Source organism: Eutrigla gurnardus (genome assembly GCF_963514095.1).
Source record: "Eutrigla gurnardus genome assembly, chromosome: 21".
Classification (NCBI taxonomy): Eukaryota; Metazoa; Chordata; class Actinopteri; order Perciformes; family Triglidae; genus Eutrigla; species Eutrigla gurnardus.
Genome location: NC_139932.1, coordinates 16,817,381 through 16,828,873, shown reverse-complemented (window position 1 = coordinate 16,828,873; position 11,493 = coordinate 16,817,381). Strand labels below are relative to the sequence as shown.

Sequence of the window (11,493 nt, the reverse complement as noted above, 5' to 3'; positions counted from 1 at the left end):
AGAGAGAATATCCAGGATATCTTGATTTATTGATTTATGAGGCAGCTGCTCTATGAGGGCCATCATAGGGGGGAAAACAGAGCCGAGAGGTAATATTGAGAGAGAAAAAAGTCAAAAATTTGCGAGTTTATAAAGTTTTTTGTTTTTTTTCATATACTCTTTCTAAAGTCACAAATTTGCGAGGTTATTACAATGCTTAAAAATAGCTCTGGGATCTGTAGCTAGAATCTTCGGAGTTTCGGTTTAAGAACGTAATCGCAATTGTAATTGCGCTCTGCTGTGTTGTTATTTAGATTCGCATGTTACTCTGAAGATAACGATTAGGCCTATTATCAAATCCAGAATCAGGTTCTGTGATCGTAATCAACAAACAATAAAATAAACACTGACTTTATGTTTGTTTATGCTACTTTTTAAAACAAAATATTTTTTTTCAGCTAACGTGAAGTTGATTTAGGATCACTTTATTTTTACGTTAACATTTATTTTATTTATGTTTTGCTTTTTTTATGCTAACCTTTAGAATGCTGATGTCATGTTTTTAATGCCTCTGTTGCTTTTCAATGCTAACCGTACATTCTTCTGCTAATGTTATTTTAAGTCAACCTTATTTTTCGATAATCAGCTCGGAAACAACGTTTAAAACTGATCCCGGACCCTCCGAGTCCGTTCAGGGGGGAGCTACAGAAACATCATGCTGGCATGGATGCAGTAGCCACATGTGGACACCAGATGGTAGCATTACACCGGTAGATAAACCTGTCGTTGTAATGCGTCGCCGGACCCGAGGGGGCAGCGGAGAGCCGCCGGGCCGCTGACCCGACTGGAATTAAAACAGCCGAAGAAGAAGCAGCTTCGTGTTCTTCCCCACGTGAAGAGGAGCAGCAGAAACAAACATGTCTCCGCCGGGAGGGAAGATAAACCGACCCAAAACGGTGAGAGCCGCGGCTTCACACCGCCGACGCGGCGATGCAACGATCGGAAGTAACGACGCGTCAAGTTAAATCCGAGTTAAAGGACCGGCTAGCATGCTAGCGACTAGCATCGAAGCTAACGCTCAAGCTAACTGAGCGACGTGTTTTTATGTATTATTCATACTTTTAAGATGTTTTTCTGATGTTTGAGACGATTTAAATGATTCAAATTGGATCAAATAATGATTACAGATCATATAAAAGTATTCCTGATACTTTGTACTCCAAATGTTAACGTTACTCGTTACTTTGCGTGTAACTATGAGACGACGACGTTATAATTTAAGAATAAACAATTAAACCCACATTTACCAGCTTCACCTTTAAATACACGAAAACGTTTATTTTAATACAAATATATTTTATTCATCATAATACACTGACCAAAAGTAAAAGTACTCTTTAAGAGTACTCCTTAAGAGAAAACTTTTTACTTTTGGTCAGTGTATTATGATGCTGATACTTGTAAATGCAGGATTGTACTCACAACGGAGTACACTTTTGTATTACTTTTAGGCCTTTTTACTACTTCTTCCACCACTGCTTGAATACCATTTCTAGGTACTTGTACTCTATTTGAGTACTTCCTACTTCTCCCGGTAACATAATGTACTTGTACTGCGCTGGCTGAAGTTACTTCCTGTCCACTGAAACCTGAAACCACGTTTGTCCAGTTTAAGAAGAAAGAGGCAAAGATCCTAAAATATGATAACTGAGGGAATCGTTGTAGAGATGATAATAATACTTGTAAAATAGGAGTTTTACCTTTTTTAATTGCTAAATGTTGTTTACGACTCGACTGTAAACAAACTGACGGAGAAACTTTAACGAGTTAGTGACTCCTGATACGATATTTGTGCCACTTTATTTCTTATTTATATTCTCATTTATATTATTTATATCTTATCTTATCTAGCTTCTATTTATGTCAAATACTCTTCTGTTCACAGCCATGAAGCTGATCGTTCATTGTTTTAATATTTATGTATTTTATGTAGTTATCATTTTCAGTTCAATTTATTGTCTTTGTACAACAAAACTTAGTCTGTAATTCCATTTGCTACAGAAAAATACACACATTAAAAAATGTGATTATACAGTGAAGCTTTTTATTAAAATCTTTTGTTGCTGTTAAAGAATTCCATTTATTTTTTTCATTATTAATCGTTATGAATTGCTGGTTTGTCGTCGTCCTGCAGGAACTCGGCAGGAATCTCTTCAAGCGGCGGCGAGTTCTGAGTCGGGAGAAGAGGAAGAGACATCTGATCGTCGGTGCCGTGGTCGACCGGGGCCTCATCACCACGCATCACCTGAAGAAGAGGAAGTCAGTGAAGCCCGCTGGGCGTGATGTCACACTGTGATGTCACACTGTGATGTCAGACGTGTGACGTCGGCTTGTGTTTTTATTTGCAGGTCGAGTGCGAGAGCAAACATCACGCTGTCGGGGAAGAAGAAACGGAAGCTGCTCAAACAGCTGATGCACATTCAGCAGGAGAAGGCCGGTATTGAAGGTCAGTGGTGACAAACGCATTCCTGGTTCATTCACATTAAAACACAACAAAAATGAACAGGTAGTGAAAATGTTTCCTGTTGTGCTCCTCAGTTGAAGCAGCAGCAGTGAAGAAGCAGGACTCTGCTCCACCCGAGAAGACGACGCAGAAGAAGAAGAAGGCGAAGAAGACGGCGGCAGCAGCTGGAGGTCAGAACGACGTGGATATGGAAGCCGCTGAGTGACGAGTCGTCCGTTGTTTCTCCGAGAAGCTGAGCGACGTCTTTGATCCGAACTCTGAAACCCGATGAGAGACACTGACGTGTCCTCGGCTGTTTGAGTCAGGCGGCCGATGGATTCACAGATACAGGAAATACGGAAGACCAATACCGCCAGGAACACTTGGGGATGGTCAACGCTAAGATGCTCGTGTTAGCGTGAAATTAGTCATTTTCAAGTCAAACTTATCAGTCAGGATGTTAAAACGTATAAAAAAAAAAGTATTTGAGATAAATTAAGAAATAACTTATGAAGTTATAGTTCTAATTTTGACTTAAAAAGACACATTGTGATCATAATTTTTCTACAGTGTCAAAGATTTGAAGTAACCATCGTTAAGATTTCGACTCGGTATACTGAATAATTCAAAGTAAAATCATTTTTACTTTGTCAAAAGATTTGACTTACTGTCTCATAATTAACAATTTTGTTTTGTCAAATGTCGACTTGTCTGTTAAAATGGATATTTTCTTTTTATTTCATCTTGTCATTTTGTTTTTGCTTTTCCCGGCAGACAGAATTTAACTTAAATTGAATCAGTTTGATACTTTATGTGCAGGTTTTCACTCTGCTGTGTGGTTTTCCATTGTTTCTATCACAAATCCTCCAAATATGTACAAAATACAATAATAATTCAGACCTCTTGACTGTTTTAATAAAAACTGACGACATTTAACTTGGTTTTCTTCTTTGTTTCATTCGGAGTGCGTGTGCGTTTGGATTTAAATTAATAAACGGCATTGAGAGAAACTTAAAAAGCACATTTACCTTTCTGGTGTTATTGAAGCCTTTTCTTGTTGTCAAATATGTAAAAATACATTGAAAGGCTTTTAAACTAAATTCATGTATCAATACTTTGATTTTGTTTTTAATTTCCAAACAGTTACAAGGCTTTTATAATCCAGCAGAAGGAGATTCTGCGGTGAGGCCGTACACTGACGATGTGATGACTGTCCAGTCTGAAGGATTTAAAAAAGTATTCTCTGATCCTCCTGAAGGTGGCGTCATTTCTCATTGATCAGTTGGAGGGAAACTGATCACGCTCCGATGTTCTCCACAAGAGGTACGAGGTTCGTTTATTCTCATTGCTCAACGAGGTGCAGTTTGTTGTATTTTTGTTTTCTTGACAGTGATCTTCCGTACAAATAAATATATCCCTGACTGGAGAAATGAAAGTGTTTTTCTTATGTATTGATCATGTTAGGGTGAGGTATCTCAATATACATGTATATACTCTTTTTTTCTTCTTCTTTTTTTTTACATTTATTATCTATATTTTTTAAATCAGAGTTTGTATTGATCAACCTCAGCCTCTTTTAATTATTGATGAACCATGAATTTCTTACATAAACAGGGATTTTAATATTTTTTATTTAATAATGTTTACTTTGTATCTAAATATGAATATTTTGTAGTTTTCTTGACATGAATGATCTTCCATATCTTTAGATAAGTGTTTTCTTATTGTTCCCATTCAGCCTGTTTAATTATTGATGAACCTTCTGATGAATTTCAGTTTTTTATTTCAGAATTTTGACTTAGTATTTCTATAACTAATGATTGTTTTTGTTTTATTTGACATGAATGATCTTCTATTTGTTTGGATGAGAAACATTTTTCTTATTGTTCCCTTTTTAATTATTGAACAACCTTCCTTCTTTTATTTCATAATTTAGTATGCTTACTTAGTATCCCTATAATCAATCATCTTTTTTTTGTGTTTTCTTGTCATTAAGGATCTTCTATATTGTTAAATACAAAATATGATGAATTTCTAATATATACAGGATGTTTATTTATTTATTCAACCATTGTTACTTCATATTTTTGTATTTCATAATTTTGACTGTATCTCTATGTATGAAGTATTTTTGCATGAATGGTCTTCCATATTTTAGATAAGAAATGTTGTTGTTTTTGTTTCCGTTCAGCCGTTTTAATAACCTTCCTTTTTAAATTTCAAAAACAGGTTTTTTATGAATATGTCGGGCTTTTTAACGGTTTTGATGACGTAGACGTGGTCTCGGAGTCCGCGGTGACGATGGAGGTGGATTTGGGATGCGCCCCCCCCCCCCCCCCCCCCCCCCCCCACCGGAGGACAAAGACTAAAATGGGTCAGACTCCGGAGAGAAGCAGCAGATCTTCCATCATGTAACGTGGTCCCGGATCCCGGAGACCGGATCGACGTTTTTCTCCCGCCGATGACGACGCGCTGTTTCAAGGTGAATATTCCACATTTCACGGAGATTTGGGATCTGAATTTGGTTTTTAAATCCACATGTCGTCTCATCATCGGGACTGAACTGGTTTCCTTGGGACCGGAACCGCCTCCAGTCCGGTACTGACCGACGGACGGGGATGGACGCGAGTTAATCCCGAGTCCCGGTGGAAATCCAGGTACCGGAGCGCTTTGTGGCCCCGGAATCCGGTCTCACGTTGGCCACATTAGGACCGATACAGCGACACGTTAGTCCGGCAGATGGAGATCCGGAAGGACCCGTTCTGATGCGGTTTAACGGATTTACTGACGTTAGCGTGTTTACGTGGCTTTAAGCTAGCAGGTCACGTAGTCCGGACTGGTCTTTCTCGTGGTTTCTACTGGGGGTCTCTATAGGACCAGTTTAACTTAAAAGTCTCACAGTGATGTGGACCCGGTCAGACCTGAGGGCTAAAATTAGTGGTTTTCTCAATGAAGTCTGGTGAGAAGAGGTGACATTCTATTTAATGTAATTACACTTTAAAGTAAATATTAAAGTTTGTGAACCCTTAAAGAGGATTTAAATCACTAATAATGTGAGCGGGTCTAGAATGTAGCATGAAACCAGGAGGGAACTTCCTGTTCTGAGAAGTGAAGCCGAAACTCCTCTCTGGTGTATAGAAGTCTATGAGAAAATGGTCCTACTTCTCTCTGCTGGCCACCAGGGGGCGACTCCTCTGGTTGTATAGAAGTCTATGAGAAAATGGTCCTACTTCTCTCTGCTGGCCACCAGGGGGCGACTCCTCTCTGGTTGTATAGAAGTCTATGAGAAAATGGTCCTACTTCTCTCTGCTGGCCACCAGGGGGCGACTCCTCTCTGGTGGTATAGAAGTCTATGAGAAAATGGTCCTACTTCTCTCTGCTGGCCACCAGGGGGCGACTCCTCTCTGGTTGTATAGAAGTCTATGAGAAAATGGTCCTACTTCTCTCTGCTGGCCACCAGGGGGCGACTCCTCTCTGGTTGTATAGAAGTCTATGAGAAAATGGTCCTACTTCTCTCTGCTGGCCACCAGGGGGCGACTCCTCTGGTTGTATAGAAGTCTATGAGAAAATGGTCCTACTTCTCTCTGCTGGCCACCAGGGGGCGACTCCTCTCTGGTTGTATAGAAGTCTATGAGAAAATGGTCCTACTTCTCTCTGCTGGCCACCAGGGGGCGACTCCTCTATGGTTGTATAGAAGTCTATGAGAAAATGGTCCTACTTCTTTCTTGATGTATTATCTCAGTAAACATTGTAAACATGAGTTTATGGTCTCAATCTCTAGTTTCAAGTCTTCTTCAATCCAGCATGATGTTCATTTAGTACATTATGGTCCATTTAGAGTCCACCAGACCAGAAAGCAGGGGATGCTTTAGGGGGCGGGGCTTAGCTGCTGATTGACAGGTCGCTACCAGTGCTAGTTAGCTACTAAGATGACTTTAACACTGGTGGTTTAGTCCAGTATTTAGTCCTGGTTTAGTCCAGTATTTAGTCCTGGTCTGTTAGTAAAGGTAAAGGTAGTAAAGGGCGTTGACGAGACTCTGATAGCGGCGGCTGTAAAGCAGATAAGAGGCCGCTAACGTCTCTGTGTCTCCGACAGGAGACGAAGTCCTGGTCTGTGGACTCTGGACCAGAAGACCCGGCAGAGTCTGATGGACGAAGCCTCTCAGCGGCGTCTCGGTGAGTTTCTGCTTCTGAACGCAACACAACCTTGTTCACTTCCTGTAGAAATGCTAAAAACAGAATCTTCTTCTTCTTCTTCTTCTTCTTCTTCTTCTTCTTCTTCTTCTTCTTCTTCTTCTTCTTCTTCTTCTTCTTCTTCTTTGTCTTCATATTCGTCTTCTTCTCTGCCTCCCACAGGAGCAGCATTCATTTTTAGATTTCTATTTTTACTCCTCTGATGTTTCTAATTCCGTCCTCTTCCTGCTGAGACACATCTGGGTCGCTAACGTCGCTAACGAACTGATCCGAGGTCACTCGGTTCGGTCGGTTCGGCAGCGAGTCGGAGAAACGAGAGTTTCTGACTCGTGAAAATCGTTTTCATTGACCTCCATATTTATGGTGCGTTCAAGTCTTTCACGTGAACGCAACATCACATCCAGTCGTCCAAAACACGACGTAGTTTGGACGTCTTTAGCCCAGAAAGTCGATGAATGTTTTTCTTTTATTATTTATAAACTTCTTGTTTTTTAACGTTTGTCAGATTTGTGAAACTCGTAGTTAAAGATCGCACGTTTCCGATAAACAACGCTACGTCACGTTCATGAACCTGAGACCGATGTGTTCCTCAGCTCACTAGTCTGGATCTCTGCTGGACTCTGAGGCCCCCCTTCTCCAGACCCGCTGCAGACATGACTCCTCCCCCCTCGCCGTGGACCCTCAGGCTGCCCGCCATGATGATGATGATGATGCTGCTGCTGACATCACTTCCTGTGTCCGGAGCCGTGGAACCGGAGACCTGTTTCTCCAGACAGCACCAGAACGCCATCGTGGACGCCAGGCAGGCGCTGAGCCGGCCCACCACCGCCATGGACGCCCGCGTGGTCCGGTCCGAGAGGGACTGCGTCCTCGCCTGCTGCTCCGAGGACGTCAAGCCAGGTGAGACTGGCTGAGACCTCCAGGGGGTCTGGGTTCAGGGGCAGTAAAACCCTGAGCCACGAGTCCACGGACTCGAGGCTTCAAAACCGTAGTCCACAAAGGACTGGTGGCGTTGCCATGACAACATCCACCTCTTATAGACAGTCTGTGAGGGAGGAGGAGGAGACCAAACACGGAGCTCAAAGAGACCAGAACCAGAGACTCTGAGATGGTCTCCTGAGTCTCATCAGGTCTTTATTTAGTTCAAGGATGCATAAACCCCCGGTGACCGACCCTCCTGGGACCTCCAGGTTCATTCTGGGATCTGGTCTAGACGTCTGCCTTTGAAAACCCTCTTTGTGTCTCAGATTTCTACTTTTCATCTCCGGAGTCGTGGTAATATTACGATATAACATAAAGCCTACTCCTCCTCTCAGATTAGGATGTTGATGTAGAAGTACTTTAATATCATGAGTACTGTCTTACTATATTCATGAGTACTATCTTACCGAAGGCGCCCGATGCAACATGGCGGTCTTCAACGCCAACAAGCACGCCGGAGACGAGAACTGCTTCCTGTTCCACTGTCAGACGGAGCAGGACTGTCCCCTCAGCAAGGCCCAGACCGGGACCAACACCTATGACATCTACAAAGGTCAGTCCACCAGCCCACCTGGTCTCTAGTGGATCAGGTCCGCTGGTCTCTGGAGGATCAGGTGCTCTGGTCTTGAGTGGATCAGGCCCTCTGGTCTCTAGAGGATCAGGTCCTCTGGTCTCTAGTGGATCAGGTCCTCTGGTCTCTAGAGGATCAGGTCCTCTGGTCTCTGGTCTGGTCTGGTTTTAAGTTCAGCTTTCTTCTCTTTGTCTTCTTCACAGGTTTGATTCATCCGACCACGATGAGATCTGTAACCATGACGACCAGCACCACCACAACAACAACCACCCCCATCCAAAGTACAACACCACTCGCCATCACCACGACGACCACGCAGGCTCCCCCCACCCCCTCAGCACCTCCACCCGTCATCATCATCGCCACGATGCCGCCAGTGACTCCAGCACCCACAACCCCCACCCAGACTACAACACCACCCACAACCCCCACCCAGACTACAACACCACCCACAACCCCCACCCAGACTACAGCACCACCTACAACCCCCACACAGACTACAACACCACCTACAACCCCCACCCAAAGACCAACACCACCCACAACCCCTACCCAGACTACAACACCACCCACAACCCCTACCCAGACTACAACACCACCCACAACCCCCACACAGACTACAACACCACCCACAACCCCCACACAGACTACAACACCACCCACAACCCCCACACAGACTACAACACCACCCACAACCGCCAACCAAAGACCAACACCACCCACCTCCACCACAACAGCAGCTTCCCTGGTCACTTCTACTGCACCACCTTCCTTCTCCACCCGGAGGCCAAACAAAGCCAGTAAAAAGCTAAATAAACCAGCGAAGAAAGTAAAACCACATCCTGTCACCTCCACCCGGCCCCCGCAGACCTCCACCCGGCCCCCGCAGACCTCCACCAAATCACTTCCTGTTCCTATGGCCAATAAAGAGGCTGCACCGAGAACTACAGACAGACCACAGACCACCACTGAAACCACCACTAGTACTACTAGTACTAGTACAAGTACAACCACAACTACTACCACTACTCCCATTACTACTAGTACTACGCTTCCTCCAACTACTACTCCTACTACTACCAATACAACTCCTACTACTAGTACTACTACTACTACTACCACTACTACTACTACTACAACCCCCCCTCCTCCTCCTCCCGTCACCACGACAACAACCTCCACTGACTCGAGGACGAGTCCAGCAGCGAGTCTGGTCATTGTCCCTGACCGCGGCCTCCAGAACTCAGAGGTGGTGCGGGGGTCGGCGGGATCGGTGGTGACGGCGCAGGGGGCGTTGAAGAGCAGTGTGGTGGCGTTCATGGTGCTGGGACTCGCCGTGCTCACACTCGCCCTCGCCGTCGGAGGCCGGAAGGCGATGGAGTCCTTCGACCGGCGACATTACACGAGACTGGAGCTCAACGACCTTCACTACGAGGTGTGAGACTAAACTGTTCTACGGGGTGTGAGGGACGACTAAACTGTTCTAAGGGGTGTGAAAGACGACTAAACTGTGCTACGGGGTGTGAGGGACGACTAAACTCCTCTACGGGGTGTGAGATCCTGATGTTTTATTGACACGTGATTTTGTGGCATAACAAGTCAAACGATTAAATTATATGGTATAATGATAAATGTTTCTTGCAAAAACAAAATAATGATTAATAACGAGAGAAAACGTCATAATAACATGAAAATATCTGGTGATAAAACAAACTTAGTGTCATAACGAACGACTGTGAATCTTGAAAGAAAAACTTCTGGAAAAAAAAACTTCAGTGAAGAACAAACAGCAATATTTTCCTCCCTGAATCTCAGGAAGCTTCTGGAAGTCATGAGAAACGAGCCGACTCAGAGTTTTACAGTCGGCCTTCTGGTTCCAAGGCCGCCACTTTCTTCTTCTTCTACTCCTTTTATTTCCTCCTCCTCCTCCTCCTGATTAGCCCGTAGTCCTGCATGTCTCTCTCCTCCCTCCTGCTTCAGACTCTCACTGTGTTGTTTTTGTATTTTCTCTCACGTTGATAAAGATTTAAAAACGATGGATGCACTCCTCCTCCTCCTCCTCCCTCTCCTCCTCCCTCTCCTCCTCCTCCTCCTCCTCCTCTGATAAATCGATGCACTATTGTGTCCTGTGTTTTTTGATAAATATTAAATGCTTCTTTTGGACTATTAGATTGTTTTTCATACACTGGCGGTGCACTATTTTCCTATGATGAGTACATTTGTATGGTCGGCCACCAGGGGGCAGCAGCCGCCTGGTGGCCGTCGTTCTCACGCTGTCGTTTGGTTTCTACTTTATTAATCACGTCGATGGTCGTCTGCTTGTTCTGTGAAGTGATGCTTTTGCATAAGTTTGGAATTTACTGTTTTGTTCTTGTAAGGATTAAAAACATGTGATTTTTGAACTTGTTGTTGTTTTACTGATAAACACTGAACTAAACCCTGTGTGATGATTCGGGTTCTGATGACAGGAGATAGTATACTTTATATATAGTATATGTAAACAAAGCCTGGATGTTGTTTTGAGGAAGGTATTTATCACTTTAGTATTCCATAAAACGTTGGCGGAGCAGCTGATTCAGGTTTACAAACTCCAATATGAGAGTTCAACTACCAACCTGGCTTCATCCACCTGTTAAATATCTGATTAAAGCATGTTTGTTATCGGTTGTGCGGAAGATCATTGAGGACCAAAAAAGAAACAACTGTGACACCACCTTTTAGGGTAAAACTTAAAATGAAAAAATATTATATAAGTTTGAGATTATTCTTCATTTTTAAACAATATTTTTTAGCCAATACTTGAATTGTATTTATTTAATTATCATTATTAATTTAATCTGAATTATATTATATCTGAGGAAAAACACTTTTTTCTTTTAAATTATTTGTGAAATTAATTTTTCATGATATATTCTGACATTTTTTTATTGTTATTTTAAAATAATTTTCTTCGACCAACTCAGGTGCTCGAAGGTACAGAAGATCTGACTTAGACAGCTTTTTTTTAAATCAGTTTTAGACGTTTTTGTGTGGTTTTATTTAATGTATCTTCATGTTGAGTTTTACCCTCTGTTTCAGTCAATCTGAAACTTTTGATATAAATTTTATTCTGACCATAGTGTCAAATTCCTGTAGGAAGTTTACTTTAGTTCGGCTCTCTCCAATCGGGACCAATTTGATCCATATTCACCAGAAAGGCAAGAAGGAGGAACCGGTGTATGTGTTTTCCACGTTAAACGTGATAAAGTAGATCCGCTCTGCAGGC

General features: G+C 42.9%; 2 protein-coding genes across 2 annotated transcripts; both read left to right on the top strand.

The window, feature by feature from the left end:
• Window positions 1-800: 800 nt before the first annotated feature.
• On the top strand, window positions 801-3,418 carry c4h11orf98 (chromosome 4 C11orf98 homolog). The gene is made up of 4 exons (XM_084039170.1): window positions 801-935; window positions 2,174-2,298; window positions 2,388-2,485; window positions 2,578-3,418. The coding sequence occupies exons 1-4, from the start codon at window positions 897-899 to the stop codon at window positions 2,706-2,708; spliced, it is 393 nt and encodes a 130-aa protein (XP_083895296.1). The 5' UTR covers window positions 801-896; the 3' UTR covers window positions 2,709-3,418.
• Window positions 3,419-4,834: 1,416 nt separating this feature from the next.
• mansc1 (MANSC domain containing 1) lies at window positions 4,835-10,648 on the top strand. The gene is made up of 5 exons (XM_084039143.1): window positions 4,835-4,964; window positions 6,579-6,658; window positions 7,270-7,576; window positions 8,070-8,210; window positions 8,432-10,648. The coding sequence occupies exons 3-5, from the start codon at window positions 7,330-7,332 to the stop codon at window positions 9,667-9,669; spliced, it is 1,626 nt and encodes a 541-aa protein (XP_083895269.1). The 5' UTR covers window positions 4,835-4,964; window positions 6,579-6,658; window positions 7,270-7,329; the 3' UTR covers window positions 9,670-10,648.
• The last annotated feature ends 845 nt before the right edge of the window (window positions 10,649-11,493 follow it).

Coding starts and splice junctions, on each gene's coding strand:
- c4h11orf98 (XM_084039170.1), top strand. CDS start 897: ATGTCTCCGCCGGGAGGGAAGATAAACCGACCCAAAACG. Junction 2,299..2,387: donor CATCACCTGAAGAAGAGGAA/GTCAGTGAAGCC, acceptor TTTTATTTGCAG/GTCGAGTGCGAGAGCAAACA. Junction 2,486..2,577: donor GGAGAAGGCCGGTATTGAAG/GTCAGTGGTGAC, acceptor TGTGCTCCTCAG/TTGAAGCAGCAGCAGTGAAG.
- mansc1 (XM_084039143.1), top strand. CDS start 7,330: ATGACTCCTCCCCCCTCGCCGTGGACCCTCAGGCTGCCCGCCATGATG. Junction 7,577..8,069: donor CTCCGAGGACGTCAAGCCAG/GTGAGACTGGCT, acceptor ATCTTACCGAAG/GCGCCCGATGCAACATGGCG. Junction 8,211..8,431: donor CACCTATGACATCTACAAAG/GTCAGTCCACCA, acceptor TCTTCTTCACAG/GTTTGATTCATCCGACCACG.